Source organism: Pteropus vampyrus, unplaced genomic scaffold (genome assembly GCF_000151845.1).
Source record: "Pteropus vampyrus isolate Shadow unplaced genomic scaffold, Pvam_2.0 Scaffold28, whole genome shotgun sequence".
NCBI classification, from domain to species: domain Eukaryota; kingdom Metazoa; phylum Chordata; class Mammalia; order Chiroptera; family Pteropodidae; genus Pteropus; species Pteropus vampyrus.
Genome location: NW_011888809.1, coordinates 2,603,057 through 2,624,379, shown reverse-complemented (window position 1 = coordinate 2,624,379; position 21,323 = coordinate 2,603,057). Strand labels below are relative to the sequence as shown.

The 21,323-nt window shown below is 52.1% G+C and overlaps 1 protein-coding gene and 1 pseudogene across 2 annotated transcripts in view; both read left to right on the top strand.

The window, feature by feature from the left end:
- Positions 1-15,800, top strand: part of KLHL29 (kelch like family member 29) — a 226,120-nt gene extending 210,320 nt beyond the window's left edge. For both annotated transcript variants that reach the window (XM_023528542.1, XM_011356584.2), the window contains exons 6-13: positions 4,348-4,550; positions 5,691-5,950; positions 7,293-7,491; positions 7,635-7,817; positions 8,002-8,182; positions 11,330-11,523; positions 11,878-12,022; positions 14,106-15,800. In XM_023528542.1, coding sequence (XP_023384310.1) covers positions 4,348-4,550; positions 5,691-5,950; positions 7,293-7,491; positions 7,635-7,817; positions 8,002-8,182; positions 11,330-11,523; positions 11,878-12,022; positions 14,106-14,289 — 1,549 coding nt within the window. In that variant the 3' untranslated portion in view covers positions 14,290-15,800. The remainder of the gene's footprint in view (positions 1-4,347; positions 4,551-5,690; positions 5,951-7,292; positions 7,492-7,634; positions 7,818-8,001; positions 8,183-11,329; positions 11,524-11,877; positions 12,023-14,105) is intronic.
- A 4,713-nt stretch (positions 15,801-20,513) lies between these two features.
- LOC111737565 lies at positions 20,514-20,628 on the top strand (annotated as a pseudogene).
- The last annotated feature ends 695 nt before the right edge of the window (positions 20,629-21,323 follow it).

Below are 21,323 nucleotides of genomic sequence, written 5' to 3'. Positions count from 1 at the left end.
ACATCCAAGAATTATGCAGAAACGGAGCCACAGGGAGAGCCACGACAGATCTCGACAGAAAGGATTGTGGGAAATCAAAGTTTAAAAAAAAAAAAGAGGGAAGATTTCGAGGCTCACAGGCCAAGTGCTACCTCTCTGTGGGAGAGGGGAGTTCAGGGACAGCCAGGGAAAGAGGCGGCATCTGGCAGGGGTTTTGAATCACTTCCAAACACACTCCCCAAGTGCAGGTGAGGGAGAAAATGCACAGCCCGGAGGAGGGCTGTCCCCTCATCATACCAAATGGGACAGAGACTTGGCCCTCCACCTCCCAGCTAAGACCCTCACCACACGAGGCCTGTTGGAGCCAACGAGAACAATAGCCTCTGTTCATACCGAATGAAAATGGATGGACCAATGATTTGTCCACATTGATTTCACGAAACCTGTGGACAGGCTCTGGGCTTCTCGTCCATCTCCCTCTCCAGGGGAAGCTGTGAGGACCAAGTGGCACAGATCCTGGATGTAGGGACACCTGCTAGACTTCAAAGCAATAGTCAAGCCTTGTGCCTCTCCCCTCCATCCTGGTGAATTCGGGCATCTTTGGGTGGCAGTCTGCCCCTTTCTTAGTAGAATAGACAAGCGTGGCTGGAAGACCAGATAAAAGGAGAGATTAAAACACCTCGGAGGCTGGCAGAAGGACGTCAGCAGACCTATCACAAGTCACTATGGGTGGCCCAGGGCACACCTCAGCTGTGACGTCCTCAGGACACAGGGAGATTGGTACATGCCATGTTTGCGCCCTGTGCCCAGGTTCCTATGCATGGGCCAGGTGGGGATCTCATCAGAAGGGCGAACTCATCCTCCTGCGCGGAACAGGGCCCCAGCCACATTCATCACCTATTCAGTGACCATCTTCCCCCGCCACTGCCCCACAGTTCCCTCCCAGGATTCCAGCTGCAACTTGCAAAGTGAAGGCATCTGATCACTGCGGCGTGTGAGGGGTAGATGAGGGACTCTGCCCGCGATCTGGAGAGGGCAGTCCTCCTCTCGGGTGAGGGAACTGCTGATGGGCGGGGTTCTCAACATTTTACTATTTGGGACGAGGCCTTCCTGGCACATACACAAACACAGGCCTGCCACGCTGTGTCCCATTCTCTGGGCTCTGTCCCGGCTACACCCTCTCTTGGGAGAAAGTGACCCCAGGAAGTTTAGTCTTCTGACAGAACCCATGGGCCCAGCGTAGGCTAAGCAGCACCGGCCTGCCGGTCACTCCCATCCCACGCCCAAGTGTCAGGTTCATAGTCCCAACCTGGCGAGGTTATTGCTGCCCTTTCCTGCCCCGCTCCTCCTCCCTCCAAGGTCATGCCGTGACCCCAACTGCCCAGCCCCTCCTCAGATATTCCACTGGGCTGAGTGGAACAGGCCCAGCTTAGGGCAGGGGCAGATGGCCATCTGTGGAGGACATGGCTCTACTCCGGTGACCAGGGCCACCCATCACGGGTGATGTCCCCAGGGTCTCCCTCCTCAGAGGGAAGAGGCCTAAGGAGAACTGAGGTTCAGTCCCAAGACAGTCTGATGGTCATGGAAGACGAGTGACCACCGGCCTCCCACAGTCCCCACCACTGTTTGAGTCACCCCCGAACACTTGTGTGGAAGACAAACGGGCATGTGTGTGCAGGTGAGCTGCACAAGGCCTCACTGCCCGGGGCCTCGCCTCTTACAGATCTTGAACTCAGACACCTGACAAAGGCTCCATCATGTTCCTCATTCCTCTGTGGCCAGGTGGGATGGTAGCTCAGCTCTCAGACCTGGCATCTGGCCCTGGGGGCCTCCAGCCACACCCCACAGATCCTTTGCCCAGCGGGCCCCTCTTGTCCATAGGTGTCCCCTCTGGGGATGTCTAGAGGAGCAAAGCCACAGTCATAGGTCCTCTCCGCCCCTGAACAGCACCTGTGAAGGTCAACATCCTCTATGCCACCCCCCCCGAGGCAATCCTTGTGCTCCTCCTTCCTGCCGGCACCACCTTGTCCCCAGAACCATGTCCCTGCCCCAGACTTTGTGCAAGCCAAGCATCTCCCGCCAAGTACAGCCACACTGGTCCCATCAGACCCAGGGCCGTGGGCTCCACTGGACTATCACCTGCCCAACAGCCCTCTTCACAGGGGGTTCCACAGTTCTCGGGATCACACGTCACATGTATATGGATGCACGTGCACGCGTGTGTATGCTCATGTGTGGGTGTGCATCCCTCTTCACTGAGCCCAGGCTCCTCTGCTGAGGACTCACGGGGAGACAGGAAGGCAGGCCGCAGGTGGAGGCAGCAGAGGCTGGGGGCCTTGGGGGAAGGTTAACAGCCCCACTTTGGCCCATCAGCCCAGCCTTGGCTGTGGCCCAGCATGACCTCTGCAGAGCATGAAGGGCATGAAGACAGGCCAGACAGTGGCACGTGGGAACAAAGGCAGAGGCAGTGAAGATTTCGAGTAAGGGGTTGACCAGATGGCCCCTGAGGCCTGCAGTGTTCAGAATTCTACGATTTCAAATGATCACATAACAAACTATTTTCTTACTTAATGAAGTCACCCGAGCACAGAGATCCATCCCGACGGCAGAAGACTAGGTGCGTTAAGTCACTTTAAAAGTCGCACACACTGTGTATGTCTGTGGGTTTGAGAAGGGCTCTGCTGAGACCCCCTGTTTTGCAGCAGCTTCCGCTTTCTGGGGCTGCGCAGGGCTGGGAGGCAGAAGGCCCCTTCAGGCCCCTGATCGGACGAGCCATTCTGTGGGGAGGGGGGGCCCTGGTTGCCTGCTCAGGCAGCAGGACAGTAGCCACACCCATCCTCTGCCATGTCGTATTTGTGTTTTAAAGGCCTTGGGGGCCAGTGCTGATCTAACCAGATAGAGTGCTGATCTAATGGTGGCATTTCAGGTGCTGTCATGCAGAGCAGTCTCCTGGGGAGGGAGCTTTTCAACCTCTGTCATGTCAATTCTCCACAGGACTTTAGACCCCATCCAGTTCAGTCCTCTTGTTTTGCAGAAGAGGAGCCTGAGGGCCAGTGAGGTCAAGGCTGCTCGCCTGTTGGTAGCAGAGCTGTGGTACCCAGGTCCCCTAGCTCCCTGCCCACGCAGGAGTCGGCCTCTCTCTGGGGCTAGCCTGCTCAGTTGCCGGACACCTCCACACCCCACTGCCAGCCACAGGTGCACCCAAGGGACCAGGCAAGAGAATATTGGCCCCCGGCCTCCTCGGGAGTAGAGGGAATGCACAGGTCACTTCCAGCCTCGTGGCTGAGCCCGGCCCTGGGCAGGACCAGGCTCCGTGAGAGAAGCAGGGCTGGTCAGAGCGGCCGAAACAGGGTGCCAAGCCGATCACCTCTGGGAAACCTGCCTTCTGATTCTTAACGCTCTGGGTGTTTTTCCTCCTGGTCACTTCTTTATGGGTGTGATTTTGCTTCATCTTATCTGTTTCCTTCCAGGTCCAGCTTTAGGGTGCGGCTGCCAGGCTTAGGAGCCTTTGCAATGGTTTCGTATTTCTGTAGACACCAGATATAAACATATTTATATATTTGTGTCCCTACCCTGCTCCCCCCAGTTCACAAGCCCGATGCACACTCTACACGCAGGCCACTCTGACCTCTGACCCCGTGTTCCATGTGGCAGGAGGGCCCCGCCCCGGGCCAGGTCCCAGGTCATGGCTGCTGGCTGTCTGTGGCGGAAGTCCTTGGTTGTTCCCCTTCCCCTCCTCCCAGCTCTAACCATTCTGTCCGTCTATCTCGTCTCGTCCTCAGTTTCAAAGCAATGTCATGAAGGGCTTCCTTTCCATGCCTAAAAGGAAACAATATGTTTTTGGAAAGAGGTGGGGTTGGAGTCGGGGTTCTGGGACAGCTCGGGGCCCTCGGTCTTTAAGGTGATCCAGGAAGTCTCCGGATTGGCTGTGATCACAGCGGCTTGGGAGCCTCAGCCAAGCTGGAGAATCTCCCATCGGAGGCAGACGGGCGCCGAGTCTGGGCTCTGCTGGCCTTGTTTGGCGGGGACGCCGGGCCAGCAGCGGGGCCAAACCGTATTGTTTCCCTTTGAGGCCAGTCCTGGTCCTCGTCCCCATCCACAGCTCATGCTTTTTGATTTGCATCTTTTTTTTGCATGGACATGCCGAGTAGTGATAAGCAGGGTTTTCTGTTCTTTTGGGCGTCTCTGGTCAGACTCTTCTCTTTCAGATCCCGTGTAAGGTCGTTAGGTTCAGGTGTGTCACTGCCGTGTCCCTTGAGTCCTAAAATGAAGGGCGTGACCGAGGCGTGCAGGGAGATCTAGCCCTGTGAGGAGGCGGCACTGTGGCCGTGGGGTGGCAGGTAAGGACACCTTGGTCTCTGTGCCTAGGTCAGTGCAAGATGGCAGCCGGAGCGGCCGGGAGAAGCTGGAGCTCGTCCTGTCAAACCTGCAGGCGGACGTCCTCGAGCTGCTGCTGGAGTTTGTCTACACGGGCTCCCTGGTCATCGACTCGGCCAACGCCAAGACTCTGCTGGAGGCGGCCAGCAAGTTCCAGTTCCACACCTTCTGCAAGGTCTGCGTGTCCTTTCTGGGTGAGTCCAGGGAGCACGTCTGTCACCTGGGAGGACCGGGCAGATGTGCGAAAAATTCGGAGACAGCAAGGCTTTAGAGGGGAGGGCTGCGTGTGCATGCCCACATCGGGTGAAGCTGGAGTTCACCAAGCAGTTTTAAGATGATAATTCAGATAACTGTGCAAAGACTTTTGCTCACCGGCATGGGCAGAGGGCTCCTGTGCATCGCTTCCTTGTGGGCGGGGGATGCCGCACTGTGACCTGGACCCGAGGACAAGTGGGACCTCGGGAGTCGTGTGAATAACATCCAAACCTGCTGTCCCAAATGGGGATCTTGTGTCAGGTCCTTTCAATAGGCCCCCAGCTGAGAGAACACACTTTACAGTTCGGAGCTGCCCGCCTGGGTGAGAGTAAGCGGAATGGGGGGTGCAGACGAAAGTCGCGAGGACCCGTGGCCTGGGCGTGGAGCGCAGAGAGAGAGAGAACGGGGGGCTGAGCCTGGGGACGGGAGCAGGTCAGGCAGGAATGGCCAGGGGCCTGAGGAGCAACCCCAGGGGAAACAAGCAATCTAGAAGGGTCAGGAACCACAGTTTCAGAGTTAGGCTCACGAAAGTATGGGTGTCCTGGGACCCAGACACTTCTGGGCTAGAATAACCAGCAGTCGGATCTCAGGAGAGCTGACCAGATTGACCCCAGGTCTCGAGATCAGTGGGGTGAAGCGGAGGCCCATGGGAGATGGTTGGCAGGCATGTGTGGGGTGTTCCTGCTCCTGTGACTTTAACGTCGGACTCAGTGACCCCAGACATGCCTGTCACACTTATGGAAGACACCATAAACCTCTACGGTGTGACCCCTGCTCCCTACCCCATGGCCCCCAGGCGGTGAGGAAGCTCTGAGTCTGGCTCTGACACTTCTTACCTCACAGTCTCAATTTTTCTGAGGGGACCCGTAGGAAGAGAGAAAAGTTCTGGGACGGTCAGCAGGAGACGGGGCAGAGGAAAAGCTGGGAAATGGGTACAAGAACTAGGTTTATGGAGACCGGATGCTGGAGGCAGGTGACAAGGACTCGGGCTCAGAAGGGACCCACAGCGACGGTGATGGGAATGGGTGCCAACGCCACGCAAGGCCCTCCGGTCAGTGGTCATGTGCTCTCGCCCCCAGAGAAGCAGCTGACGGCCAGCAACTGCCTGGGGGTGCTGGCCATGGCCGAGGCCATGCAGTGCGGGGAGCTCTACCACATGGCCAAGGCCTTCGCCCTGCAGATCTTCCCCGAGGTGGCGGCCCAGGAAGAGATCCTCAGCATCTCCAAGGACGACTTCATCGCCTACGTCTCCAACGACAGCCTCAACACCAAGGCGGAGGAGCTAGTGTACGAGACCGTCATCAAGTGGATCAAGAAGGACCCCACTTCCCGTGCACAGGTAAGGCACCTCCCTTCCAGCCCACCCCTCCTCTGGTGTCTGGAGCCAGGATGAAGGAAGGTAGAGGAGGCCGGCCTGCCTGGTCTGGCCAGCAGAGGGGGCGCATGGGAGCCAGTAGCCCCGGGAGGCTGAACCTGCTCCGGTGGGCAGCAGAGAGGTGAAGGGAGGGATGAGAGATGAGAAATCAGTCACCCGAGGATCCTTCAGGGCTGGCGCTCCACCTGCAGGACACTCAAGCTGACCAAGAGGCCGCAGAGCCTCGTGGACAGCGCCAGGGCCCTGCAGGGCGAAGTGCCTGAGCCGGGGTGCCCCGGGGCTCCAGTGAGCTCCGGCCCACGGGAGGAGCCCCGCGCATGCTCCGTTTACGGAGAAGATGGCCAGCACCCGGACCAAACGGAAACCACCTCAGACATGATGGCAGGGAGGCGAGTCCCTCGGAGGGGACAGCTGGAGGATTTGGAGCCAGAGTCAAGGGCAGAAGGGGAACCTGAATCACAGGAAACCAAGCGCACCCGAGGGGGCTCCCCGGGCCAGAAAGCCCTGGCCGGAGGCCCCGCTCGGAATGGAACTGCCTTGGTTCCGACGCGTGAGGAGCCCCTGGGAGTGGGTGCAGCTGCACCCGTGCCATGTCCCCCTGGCCACACGCCGCTTCGCATCTGCCTCCTCACTCCCCTAAGTGGGTCGACTGCTCCTCCCCACTCAGGGCCCCTGCTTCTCACCCGGGTTCCCGCAGCCACCTCTGAGTGGCTTTCCTGCCTTCGGTCTTCCTCCCTCCAAATTCATTTCCACCCACAGCTTCAACACAGAGCGATCAGGTCCAAGCGCCAGCCTGAGGCAATGGGACCCCACTAAAGGGATTTGTTGGTGTCGGGGAGGCACAGGTTCTGATAGCTGTGACTTGCAAGCTTGCCGATCACCACCTCCTTTCCAAAGCTGAGCACCATCAGCTTTCCCGGGCGCCCCCACCTGTTCCTGAGTCCCTGCCACATGCACACCTGGTGGGGCCAGCCCTGGATCACCCTGCAGCCTGGTGTGAAGCAGAGGCCCACGACTGGGGTGGAGGCAGAATCAGGTGCTGAAGAGACAAATGAATGGTCCACCCTAGGCTCAGCTGCCGCAGGCCTCATCTCCCTGTTCCTTCTCCCCGCCTCTAGCTGATGGGAACTGCCTTGATCTCTGTCAGGCTGGGGTGGGCAGCGTGTCTACATTCCCGAGCCACACACAGACTGGAATTACCCGCGTCGTGCAGTCTCACACTGCTCCTTTCTTTCTTCTGGACACAAGCCACTGGGTGGCCCCGTCTGTGTGGTCTGAGAGGTTCTGTGTCTCCTTGACCCCACAGTATGCGGCAGAGCTCCTGGCGGTGGTCCGCCTCCCCTTCATCCACCCCAGCTACCTGCTCAACGTGGTGGACAATGAGGAGCTGATCAAGTCGTCGGAAGCATGTCGGGACCTGGTCAACGAGGCCAAACGCTACCACATGCTGCCCCACGCCCGCCAGGAGATGCAGACACCCCGGACCCGGCCCCGCCTCTCAGCAGGTATTGAGGGACATGCCTTGGACCCCCCAGATGCAGGTGCCATGGGGTCAGCCTGACTCTGGATGGTCCCCCAGAGAGGCGCCAGGTACAGATGCCGTAAGTGTCAGGAGGTGTCCCAAGGGTGCCCATCTGTTTCTCCACAGGTGTGGCCGAGGTCATCGTTTTGGTTGGGGGCCGTCAGATGGTGGGGATGACCCAGCGCTCGCTGGTGGCTGTCACCTGCTGGAACCCACAGAATAACAAGTGGTACCCCTTGGCCTCACTGCCTTTCTATGACCGCGAGTTCTTCAGTGTAGTGAGTGCCGGGGACAACATCTACCTCTCAGGTGAGGCCCCTCAGAGCTGGAATGGGGGCTGGGCACGGGCTTCCCAAGGGGGCCTTTCCACAAACATCAGGGCTAAGGGAGGCCAAGGCCTGGGAGTGTCCTCTCTGCAGGTGAAGCCTCTTCCTGACCATGGGGCTGGGCTTGCCCAGCCTTTCCTCACTCCCTGCTCTCGTACTGCCTACAGGTGGGATGGAATCCGGGGTGACGCTGGCCGACGTCTGGTGCTACATGTCCCTGCTCGATAACTGGAACCTCGTCTCCAGAATGACAGTCCCCCGCTGTCGGCACAATAGCCTTGTCTACGATGGGAAGATTTACACCCTCGGGGGACTCGGCGTGTCAGGCAACGTGGACCATGTGGAGAGGTAATGGCCACAACAGGGCATCCAACGTTGACCAAAAGCTAAAATCGCACCGTCCCTCCTTCCCGACACCCACCTGACGGAGACTACCAGAGCCCGGACATTTGTAAGGTGACAGACCCAGGCTCTTCAAACATGGCAAAGCGAGAGGACTGGGGATGACAGCTGCCCGGTCACTGAGATGAGGCTCTCTTGTTCCAACAGCCCATTCGGGTGTCAAACAAGCGGAAGGCACGAGACCCGATGGTGGAAGGGCACAGGGTGGGCTTGGCTGGCCTGATCTGGCAGGCAGGGAACACTCTGAGCCTGGACGCACCAGCCGAGGGACGAGCTGGGATTTAGGGCGAAGCTGGAACCAATGTCCCAAACGTGTCCTGTGCCGCTGACTGTGCCTCCATGTCCCCAGCAAGTGGGAGGTTACACACCGGGGGCTCCCTTCCTCCCTCCACCCCACTCATCCCAGGAAATCTGTTTGTAACACAGGGAAGGATCTCTGCACACAGTTCTGGACAATCACCTGGAATTCTCCAGAAAAAAAACAACAGCAACAAAAAAACATAATCCAATGGGCCCCAGAACCATGTAAGCCTGCCCTCTGCTGGAAGTTGTGGGCTGGCTTCCTCGCTGAGGTCATTTAAAATGGGCAGCACACACAGGGATCAGGTGTAGACGGGGATAGGGTGGGGGGAGGCTTCCGTCCAGCCCTGCTTTTGAAGAGACAAGTGCCCCAAAGAGGGACAAGTTAGGCCGAGCTGGCCCCAAGTTCCAGCCCAGGAGGACACCGTAAAGACCACTGGAGCTCTTTTGCGTGCCTTCCCACATCCTAGCCCACTACCCCGGCCCGTGTCATCGGCTGCCACAGAAAGCATATCTTCTCATGTGACAGTTTTATGCCTGTGGAGCCACACATACACCTCGATTTGTATTTTTCCCTCAGTGGCTAATTGGACATTTGACAAATGTTACAGCAAAGATGGTTTCAGAATGAGACAGTCTCGGTATGTTCACTGTGGGCTTTTAACTCCCCCAAGTGGAGCCCAGAGATGGCTCAGTAACAACATTTAATTGTCATATTGATTTGGAGATAATGGGGAATCCCTGTGTGATTACGAGGATATTAATACTGCTGTTGAACCTGGGTCAGCCCTGATGCTGACAGCCTTCAGTGGGACCCACTGCACGGCCATCACGCCCCAAGCCTTCCAGGAGCACCAGCTTCCAATCGTTTGTCATCCAATAATAAACACATGAAAAAGGAGACATTTTCTATGTAGGAGTAAACCGAGCTAGATCTGTCATCCTGTCTTGCTTTCTGTCAGCTATTTTTAATCTCCTAAGACGTTGATTACTCATTTTGCAAACTTACACTTGTTGATAAATACAATTTGTTCGAGGATCAAATACACCTGGGGGTGGGGACAAGCTCCATTCCCCTTGGGCCCAGGAACTGTCCTCCAAGGCCTGGGAGCAGCCTATACCAGCTTTCCCTGGGGGGTCAGGCCTTCTTTCCGCTATGAAACATCGGCTGGGCACAGAGTGAGCAAGACCACCCTGGGACCCAGTAGATGGAGGAGCAGACCAGGACAACGGGGTGCCCTAAGGGACCCTGAGCCCTTTATCATCCCACTGGGGTCTGTCAGCTCCCCTGGTAGGGATAGGACACAGACTGGAAGACCCCTGGGTGGTGGGCATGCAAGCAGGGTGGAGGGGGCAGGCCTCCCAAGGTGCAAACTGAGCCCCTTTGGGCAAGTCAAGTTCGATGCCACATGGTGGCAATGATGAGAATTCAGGGTGACAGGAAGGTCAGGGTAATGGGGACAGACACCAGGGAGCTTTGTTCCCCTGGAAGCACTAATGGTACAAATTGCTCTTATATCGATAATGAATGAGATATATGGTGCATTATAATTATATTACATTACTGTATTACAGGAATAGAGCAAGATTATATAATTATAGATTAAAACAACAGTGCAATAGACAAACCTGTATTATATCATTATTTAAATAACTGGGTCTAATATTTTATAGCAATATATCGCAGTAGCTGTGGTTACTGGATAAATGATAGCAGAGTGCCTCGCTCCGTGGGGTCATTTGCATGTCATTAGCATATCCTTCTCAAGCAGGAAGCTGACAGATTGAGCTGACGGAGGGCTTGTGGCTTGGCAATCAGCCACCTGGAATACCACGCTCTCGGGATATTTGCGTTGGGCGGAATGTGCCATTATACCGAAGCCTGAAGACTAACAGCCACATAATCTTCCACTGTCTCCCAGCTCCTTCTGTAGGAGCTCTTGGGATCTCTGCTATATTAGCTTAAAAATCTGGTATCTGAACTTCTGACCCTTCCCAAAAAGACACTTACTCCATCACCTATGAGCCACATATCATTCGTCTGGGTTTTAATCGAATCAACCCCTGCTGTTCTTTAAGGTACTTCAGCCTCTTTTCAGATCCTGAGCCTTCACAAGCTCACAGTCATGCCCTCAGCGCCCACCCCACACCCCCCAGAGCCAGGAGCGCCAGCAATGAGAGGCCATCTTCCTTGGTCATTGAGCTGTGACCCCATTATGGCTCATGTGCCAAGGAGGCTCATGGGAAAAAGTGGGCCCAGCGCGCTTCTCAGGAAAAGCATGCTGGGAAAACCCAATGTGGTGGTGCAGCAAGCCCACAGTGGAGGCCCCACCTTGGGTCCAGAACACACGAAAAGGCAGTCAGCGATGTGGTGGTGGGCCAGCTATGGGAGGTCCAGAACCTGCAAGGAACACTTGACACAGACGCTGAGAACTGAGACCCAAGCCGCCCAGCAAGAAAGACCTGGAAGATCCCAGTTCCTTGGCCAGTCTGCTCAATCCCAAGTTGACCCTGTCAGCTGCGTCCGGTTCTCCCGTTTTGCCCTGTCTGGTCTGGTACTCATGTTCCATCTAGGTTCAGGAGGAAGGCTGAGAGGGCTAGTGGGGGCGAGATGCTAGGTGGCCTTGAGCGAGTCGTCCAAGGGCCCCCAGCTGTGTGATCTCGGGCTGTGCCAGTGGCCACGAGGGCAGGAAGCAGATGGTGATGCTCTCAATGTCTGCTGCCTTGGTTGTGGCCTCTGCCCCGAACCGAGCCCACCTTTGACCCTGAGCTCTTTTTCTTCTCTCTCAACAGGTACGACACCATCACCAACCAGTGGGAGGCCGTGGCCCCTCTGCCCAAGGCCGTGCACTCCGCGGCAGCCACCGTGTGCGGCGGCAAGATCTATGTGTTTGGTGGCGTGAACGAGGCTGGCCGAGCTGCGGGCGTCCTCCAGTCTTACGTTCCACAGACCAACACCTGGAGCTTCATCGAGTCCCCGATGATAGGTGAGACCCAGCTGTCTCCTCAGCCCGGGGCCAGAGCAGCGTCCCCAACTTGTTTCATTCAGTATCAACAGCCCAAGCCCAAAGGGTTGGCTAAGCCCAACAGTTCTGCAGACTCAAGTCCAGGGGGTCGGGGGGAGGTGAACCCTCAGCTCAGCTGCACCTGCGGATCCCACTACCTGGACAGAGGCCAAGCTGCTCTGTGTACCAGGTGCCTCCTGGCCCCAGGCCTCGTCCTCAGCCAGTCAGTGACATGGTCTTTCCAGCTGCCTGCCTCTGGAGGGCCCACCATGAAGGAGGAGGGGAGGGAAGGCAAAGAAGCGATGCCCTGACCTGCCTGCCTTGCTCTCCCCACAGACAATAAGTACGCTCCTGCCGTCACCCTCAACGGCTTGGTTTTCATCCTCGGTGGGGCTTATGCCAGAGCCACCACCATCTACGACCCCGAAAAAGGGAACATCAAGGCGGGCCCAAACATGAATCACTCTCGCCAGTTCTGCAGGTGAGGTGGCTGCAGCAACTCAGCCAAGGCTGGGAGGAGGGGAGGGGTGGAAAACAAGAGAGGTTCGTACACAATGAGACCACCATTCATTGACCGAAGCAATTCCCAGGCCCAGAGCAGCGCCCACCCCACCACCAGCCATAGGTATGGGTGTTAGTGCCAGAGCAGGGTGTGGAGCACCAGGGGCAGCCCCTGGCCCGGAAGCCCAGCCCCGTGGCTCCAGCTGACCCCGTCTCGAAGCCAGAAATGAAGGGCTTCCCATGGGCCCCAGATCCATTGAAGCCACACAACGTGAGGCAAAGGGGATGCTATAAGGTTGGCTGTCCCCCGGGACTGCCTGCCTCATCACAGACTGGAGACAGCGCCAGGCCAGAGCTGCATGACACCCTACATGGGACAAGTGGCTTTTCAGGGAATGCTCTGATGGCAAGCATGATCCTGGTGGCCCTTTGGAGCTAGACCCAGCAAGAGACACAAGGCACAGCTGCCCTGGAGTCCTGAAGCTGACTGGGCAGAAACAAAGACCTGGCAAGAAGAGGGGTAGAGGTCACAGTGTAGCTTGGTTCCCAGGGAGCCTGGCCCTGCGGTCCAGAAAGATTAACTCCCCTGGGCAGTAAGACACAGACCCTGCGTTTCTACCCCACCTTTTCAGACTAAGAGGAACAGGGAAAAAGCCCATTTTCAGCATTTCTATAGCAGATCCTTCCTGAAGACATGGCTATGCAGAGGTAATCACCAAATCCTCAGTATGTGAATAACATGAAGCACTTATTGAGTGCCCACTGTTTGTGTGGCATAGCTAGAGAAGCTATAACCTACTACTAACCTGTCATGTGACTGTGGGGAAGCTTTATCTATGAAACAGGCAGTTGGATGAGATAATTACTAAGTGCCTGTTAGCATGAAGATTCTGCAGTGCTCCAGCCTTACTCTCATGTCACAGACTCTACCTGGTGGCAATGTGCAGGTAGCTCTGACTGCACCAGCCACTGATACGGACAGTTGGACTTCGAGCACTGCTTGTGGGAGGGGATTCCCATGCCTCATCTGAGACTCAAAGTGGGTACGAAAAGACTTAATGCCTGCGGGGGCAGTTAAGCAGGTCTTGCAAGAGAAGCAGGTTAAAGATATGCCATGCAGGGGGAAATGCGAGGGGCCTGGATGGCAGGGCGCGGTTGAGAGAAGGCTGGGATCTTCAGTGTCTGGTGAGAAGTCTGGACTGATGGGTTCGGTTCGAGGCTCAGAATTTCAGAAATGCGTGGACACTTTGAAAGGGTGTCCATTCAGTTTCAGGGTACAGCCGAGAAGAAATGGCCACTCGCTGAGATGGGGGAGGAATCAAGGCTACACACATGGATCTGTGTGACGGGGTGGCCGGAAGGCAGTAAGGGAGGAAGTGCAGACGGGAGCAGGATCTGGAGCTCACAGGATGGAGGGCTGATGGAGACAGGACCAAGCCAGTGAATGTCGCACAGGGAGAGTGTCCGGGGCCACGCGGTAACCTGCAGAGGGCACACCGGGCCCTGGCAGCCATGGTGGGCAGCGGCACCCCACCACACCGTCCAGGAACCACGGCAGAAAGCTCTGACTCTGAGCACCTCGGCAAGGGTAAAGATCACAGTCAAGTGGCCGATGCTCCTTTAAGACTTAGCTCCTTATTATCCTATCTGCTGTCATTCTGGTGAGTCATGTTCCCAACTTGATTTGAGAGGTAGGAGAGCTCTGTATGGGCAACGTGAAATGATGCTCCATAGAGACTCAGTGAACTGAGCCAAGAGCCTATGTACAGAGGCTGTTCCTCTCCCAGTCATCTTTAGTCAGTCGGGCAGGTCCCGGGACACCCAGTAGAAATAAGTGTCCCCATAGCTCGAAGGGTAGTACAGCATGGCGTCCTGATTGGCTCTGGAGGAAAGGTGTTTTTCTTATACCAACTTGGGTCAGAGGGCGAAGAAAAGCAGCAGGATCCCGTATGACTTTTGCAAAAGGGGAGAGGCAGCCTGCAGCAAGGCTGGGTCTGGAGACTCTCTCTCCAGGTCCAAGGTCAGAGTTCAATGGCTAATGCTCTTCCCGCTTCCCCTGGCAGCGCTGTGGTGCTCGATGGCAAGATTTACGCCACCGGAGGCATAGTTAGCAGTGAGGGGCCTGCGCTGGGCAACATGGAAGCCTACGAGCCCGCCACCAACACGTGGACCCTCCTCCCCCACATGCCCTGCCCCGTGTTCAGACACGGCTGCGTCGTGATCAAGAAATACATTCAGAGCGGCTGACGCCCGCGGATCGCCCACCCAAGACTGTGGACGCGGCTGGTGCGCAAATGCTTCTCGCGATGATCAGTTTTCAGCGACACCAATAAGAGGCCGACAAACACGACGAAGGAACTCACTGCGCTAAACATTCGAATACTCTCTACATCGAATGTAGGAAATCATCCTCGCCTTTGGGGGAAACGGAGGCTTAGCGCTCCGAGCAGCAGGAACCGTGACCGCCAGGAGCCCAGGAGCGGGGCCTCGAGGCTCCTGCAGAAGAACTTGCTCTGACGGAGGCGCTCGCTCTGCCCGGTGCCATAGAGTTTCACATATTTTTCAGCTGGGAGAGAGAAGCGTTTTTGCCTTCCTGCAGAGCAAGCTTGACCCCTAAACGACCATAGATCAGTTACCCTATGACAATATTAGGCGTCAAGGCTCTCTTGGAATAAGATCAAAGTGTCCTTATCACTTTGATTCCTACTTTTGTTTTTAACCAATCTACACTTTCAGTGGCCGAGAGGAAACAAGGGACAATGCTGGGCGGCGTGAAGCCTAGGAGGCTGCTGGTCCCCACCGGGGCGGAAGGGAAGTCCGGCCACCCGTGCAGAGGCTGGAGCAGCAGCGCAGGTGCCGCCGTGGGGACAGCTGGGGAGCGCCGTCTGTCCTTCACAGATTTTTATACCACGTTTTTGCTGGAGAAGGACAAGATGGTCGTGCTCGCTTTCTCTTATCCAATATGAATTATTTAGATTTCCAAGGCATTTTCTTGATACACAAAAAGCTATTTTTAAGTACTGAGAGGAGGAGGCCGCTCGAGGGAGAATGTGGGAATTCCCAAAGCTCTTTGCAGGTAGTGCCAGAATGGGGCGTTCGCTCTAATTTTTCTATGTGCAAAATAGAAGATCTCTCCTGGGGCGGGAGGGGTAAATGCCCTCTGTTTTATTTTTAGAAAAAGTAACTCCCAGACAGCCCCACAGAAGCTGTGCCTCAGGCAGGCATTGTGGAGGGGGGGAAAGTAAAAAACATTCTGTTCTAGAAAGAAACACCAGTCCAGCTCCCTCCATGAGGTAAAGCTGAGGACCCAGGTCTGGTGGGAATGGAAGGAGGGAGGGAGAACAAATGTCTACAAAGCACAGGAGACTATTTTTGATATTTATAGCTATATATTAAGGCGCCTGCCACAAGAGCTCTCAGGATGTGGACAGCCTTCTTAGACGAGCCATGACAGCCAAGGCTTGAGGGGCGCGAGCAGGATCACTCTTCTTATAGCCTATGAACCTGAGAAAGGGAAGCCAGGAGGGAGATGACACCGTGGCTCAAACAAGAAAGGCCTTCCCGCTAGTCCTCAGACCCTCAAACCTCACGCGGTGACCAGTTTCCATTCCAGGGCAAGGAGGATGCCGTCGCCACTGCGCTGTTCAGCTGAAGTTGGTACCAAATACACATTTACCATTTTTATATCTGGGACGTCGACTTGCTGTCATTTCACAATTTAAAAAAAAACAAAAAACAAAAAAAAAACCCATCTATAAGGGGAAAAGGACAGGACACGCTTTCCATCTTCCAGTATTCGATGACACAAAATTCCAGTTCTAACGTCGGGCATCAACTTCTAGCACTGCAAGTGTGGCTCCCACTTGGACGAGATAACCGAGCTTCGTTATGCAGTTTTTAATATTATTTATTCTTTTAAAAAGTAATAAGCACAAAACTACATACATTGTATGTCATTTAAAGTATTTATGTCAAACAGGGTGCAAGTGTGAACCCAAGGACTGGAGCACAAATTTCTAACTGCCTGGGGCAGGGCTAATGTCAGCGTTGGTGTGCGTCTGCCTCCAAAGGAGGCGTTAGCGGTCAGCAGGACTCGAGACAGATGACATTGAAATTCCGTTTCTCTCCTCATCTATCACACTGGAGCAAAACTGGCTATTTCTGTGAATGATATGAAACAGGGTTCTCTGTAATGGTATTGTACATAGTATATGTTTATTGTTAAGTTCTTGTTATATTATAATAAATATATTTATAGATCTAGACTCGGAAGCCAATGTGATGTCTCTATGTGCCACCTTCCTTGCCATGGCGACGAGAGACCCCAGTGGAGGCCTGTTCCTCCTCGTACACCAGCTGTCTGGGCTCTCTGGCAGACTTTAGTGCAGATCTTGATGATGAGAGGGGAGAGGACTCCTTAGCTAGGGAACATAGAGCGCTGAAGGAAGCCAAGAATTAAGGGCAATTAAAGGTCAAAGTTGAAAGGGACTTGCAAACACTCTGGAATTGACTCTGAGGATCTTCCTTCAGTTGTAAATGTTCTTCTTAGTACACTTGTGCAACTGAAAGCTGCAGCGTTAGCTCCCCAGTGGTCTAACTCCTGCGCCTGGGATCCTTTTGGCGGAGGGGACTGTGCCAAAACCACATGACAATTCCAACTCATCAGCCTGAGAAGAAACACAACATACCTCCTCCAGGAAGGACAACAAGGTGTGGTTTCTGTCCTAAAATTCAGTCAAGGTGGCCGCCTGCCTTCTTCAGTCATGCCTGAGGCTGTTCTCTCACATGTCACATAGACAGACTTTGCTCTGGTGCGGGTGCGAGGCTGGCCAGGGTGACCACCAGATAGGACTGCCTACTCTCTCTTAGGGAAAGAAGTTTCAATTAGTAGGAGGAGGTAGATTTGCCAGCATTTCTTAATCCCCAAATCTCACCAAGACCTAGGTCTCCTTGCAAGAAAAAAATCTGAAGAATGTGGGCCAGGGTAGTGGGAGTAGGAATTCAGAGAACTTGGCTGAGGCGTTTTGATGAGTGAACCATACACTTGCTAAATAAATAACTGCAGTGATATCTTTAGAAACGTCAGTCCTAGAGGAAAGGATGGAGACCGTCTGGAAGATTTCAATTGTGAGGGGCTGAAATTATAACTTGTTATAAAAACCAAGCAATAGTTTTGTCGGCTCCTTCCTTGTCTACTCTATTTCTTTAATCAAAGGAAACGTGTTCTCTGGGTCTGTGTACTTTAGACTTAACTCTGGGGTGGTAAAAAAAAATTCTATTTTACCATAAAAGATGCATATCCACTATATGAGGAGTCCATGTAATTAACCATGGGGACTCTTTCTTGTTGGAATCAAGATACTATCATCAGACCTGGCATAGATGGTGAGAAAGTCCATTATGATAGCCACAAACAGGAGATGGATCACAGTGTGCATGCATAAGTGTGTGTGTGTGTGTGTGTGTGTGTGTGTGTGAGAGAGAGAGAGAGAGAGAGAGAGAGAGAGAGAGAGAGAGAGAGAGAGAGAGAGAGAATTTTTAAAAAACTCATAGCCAAAATAAGAAGTCAGGAAAAATACTGGCAGTTCATGTGACACAGGATTAATATCTTCATTAAAGAGCCCACGTAATTCAATAGGAAATGTTAAGTGATTCCAACTGTTAAATAGGTCATAAGCAGACCCTACAAAGAGAAAACATTGCTAAAAAACATTCAACGAAAAAGTTCAACACTGGTAGTTATTAAACCCTAAAGCTTGAAGTAACGAGGTAACATCTTTACCGACTAAATTAGCTTACCAAACCTAAAAATAAAGGGTGGAAAGGACTTCAAGTACTATTTAGGATTGAGGAAACTCTTCAGTAGTACCAAGGGCTTTGTAAATTGAAATGACCCTTTTAGAAAGCAATGTGGCGGGTACCATGGATCAAGAGCCTAAAGAGTACCTGATCCAGGAAATCCACTTCAGGGCAACCATAAGGAAATAATACAAACCATGGGTAAGTCATAGAAGAAAAACTAGCTCCTACTTATTGACACTCACTATATGTCAGACACTATGCTAAGTAAGCACTCAAAGCATGGAATCCTCCGAATTCCATGAGACAAGCACTAAAGACATGCAACAGTGCAAAAAACATTGCAAGAGAAAAAAAGCAAGATTCATATTTGTATATGATTGTGCTTATACAAGATATATAAAGATATATAAAGATATGTAAAGTATGTATATAAAAATGACAGGTTCACAGTCATAAAACTACTATTAATTGTACTGATGGAACTGTGTATAGGTTAATCTTTCCTCCCTCTTATCCAAAGTATACATAAAATGATGACATTACTTTTATAATAAATATATATACACGCACACACACATATATATATATTGATGGGGAATGAGAGATAGAAAGTAATCTCTCCTCTATAGTCTGAGAAATTCTTGAAGGTCAATTTCTACTCTGAGCACCATAAGCCGTGGAGAAGTTAGAAAGGGTTCAGAATAAAGAAAGAATTACACATAAGAAAATGATTGCAAGTAATAACCAAAAAAATTTTTGTAACCTAAAGGGTAAGGGTGAATGGATTATATCTTTTAGAGCATGAGAATTTGCATGAAAAAGGATGAACATCAAAAATCTGTGTTCTTGGAAGGTCAAGTGAGATGAAAAGAACAATAATGAAGGAGAAAAAAATTCTAGTTCAACATAAGGATACATGTGTTAGTGCTAAAACTCTGGAATGAATTACCAAGATCCTTGTGAAGGTCTTCTCTAATTAAACCTCAATAATACATTCATATAACATAATCGCACACATTATCTCATTTTATCCTCTCTATTGCCCTAAAAGGCATAAGGCATCGTCTTCACTCTTTAACAGGAAACGATCTCTGAAAAGTTAAGTCACTTGTGCCGTAATAGCTATGCCATGCCCCAGTGTCCTCCATACATTATTGCATTTATTCCTTTTAACAATTCTGCAGAGGGTAGTTATCCCCACTGCACAGGTGAGGCCACAGATTAAGCAGAGACTTAGTCTAAGGCACGTCAGTATTCAGATCCAGCTCAGTGAGACTCCAGAAGGACTTTGCTATATCACATGGCCTCTCCAAGCCTGTCTGGGGCTGCGTAGCTCTTATGACTCCAAGACTAAGGCTCCTTCCTTCTCCCCAACCTATCTCAGAAATCTATAATAAAGAGAAATCAGTAAACATGATAAACATTCAGCTCTGTGTTAGATGCAATCCTCTAGAGAAGCCATTCTTTAAATCCCTGCTAAGAGTCTTAGCAACACACTGGCTTCCCGCAGCTGAAGACTTGGCATTACACAGGTAGCTTGGGTTTGGGGAATGAGAGTCCACTAATGTCAGACCTTCCGTTGCTGCCTCATCTGAAATGCCTCTTATGAGCCTTCGCCATGCAATGAACTCTTAAGGAGTGTCTAAAATTCTTGCCGACCACAACCCCAGCCTGGGAGAGTAAAGTGGACAGCAGCACTGACACCGGCTGCGCCTTCCTCAGCCCCAAAGAGAACATCGTCACCTTGGCACCTAAGGCGGTAGAAGGTTGAAGTGTTTCCCCACCTGGGTCAAGTTGCTGACTAAAATGAGGACCCAACTCCAAGAAGTCGGCCTTTTCCACATGATGGCAAAAACGAGATAACCCTAAAATCTGTGTTCTCTTTCCCAAACATATATTCCATGTGGTCCACTGCCCTCTCTGTAACACTTGGCAGGTCACATGGGTGTCTTTCCTCCTGAAAGGTGAGGACAGACTTGGAGTGGATCATACTGGGTAAATAAGACTACATTCTCTGCAGGCAACCGCCATGTCCTCTTATCTTCCCCCATAGAGCACTTCACCCTGTTAAGTAGCAACTTAGTCTAAGGCACATCAGTATTCAACTTAGATTACCCAAGCTCTACTGGCAGCATGAAAAATGTTTCAGTTATGAAAATATAAATGCGTGGCCACAACTTTGTGCCCTGCTTTAGCCATCCCTGTTGTCTAGAGATGACTAAAGAAGCAATCATTTTTGTTACGGGATTTTTATTTACTGTGCGTACAGAATTCCTTCATCCTCGGTGAAGCTAGCCTCTGCTCGAGTGCAAATTTGTGCGTCAGGAGATCCGTTATAGCCCTGTCTTCTTAGGGTTTTGGCCCTGGTGACTTTGCATCCCTGTAAGTAAACATCCGTCCTTGAGGCTCTTCAGCTCACCCCCTGCATTCTCTAAGTACCTTTCTATCTTAAGCCTTTATCACTTCTCACCTTAGTTGTTGCTATAGCCTCTATTTTATGGCTATTTTTTAAATAACAACTCATTTGACATATAATTCACATACGATCAAATTTACCATTTTGAAGTATACGATTCAGCAGGTTTTAGTATATTCATAGAATTGAGCAGCCATCACCACTATCGAACTGTAAAACATTTTCATCATCTCAAAAAGAAAGACATATCTAAGTCTACAGCCACGCCAACCCTGAACGTGACTGATCCCATCTCAGAAGCTAAGCAGGGTCGGGCCTGGTTAGTACTTGGATGGGAGACCACCTAGGAAGACCAGGTGCTGTAGGTGAAAAAAGTTATTAGCAGTCACTCTCCATTTCCCCTGCCCCCAGCACATGGCAGACATTAGTCTACTTTCTGTCTTTATAGATTTGCCTATTATGGATGTTTCATGTAAATGGAATCATACATTATATGGTCTTTTCCCTGCTTTTGCTTAGCGTAGTGTTCTCAAGGTTGATACTGTAGCAGGTATCACTACTTCATTCCTTTTAATAGTTGAATAATATTCCATTGAACAGATACACCACAAGGATATATATATAAATAGATACATTTTGAATATCCATTCATCAATCGATGGACATTGGGTTGCTTTCACATTTTAACTATTATGAATAATGCTGCTATAAATGTTTGTATACAAGGTCTTCAGATTAAATAAATTTGAGAAATACTGGGTTTAACAGTATAAGATTAAACAGGTTTCTTTACTATAGGACTTGCTGTGTCAAAAACAGACCAACATTCGTTCTAATTTTACTGAAGTGGATGTGTGAAGCAGCGTTTTTCCAAACTTACTTGGTAACAAATTGTGTCCCCCCTCCAACTCTGTCCAAATCTAGCAAACTTTTCCTCTCTTCGAAATTATGATACAAACTCAGTCACGTGGGATCCTGGGGTCAATACAATCTGCCTTCATCTTTGAAAGAGACATAACATTAAAATAAAGGTAATATTGTGAAAGATTCAGACACAAATTCT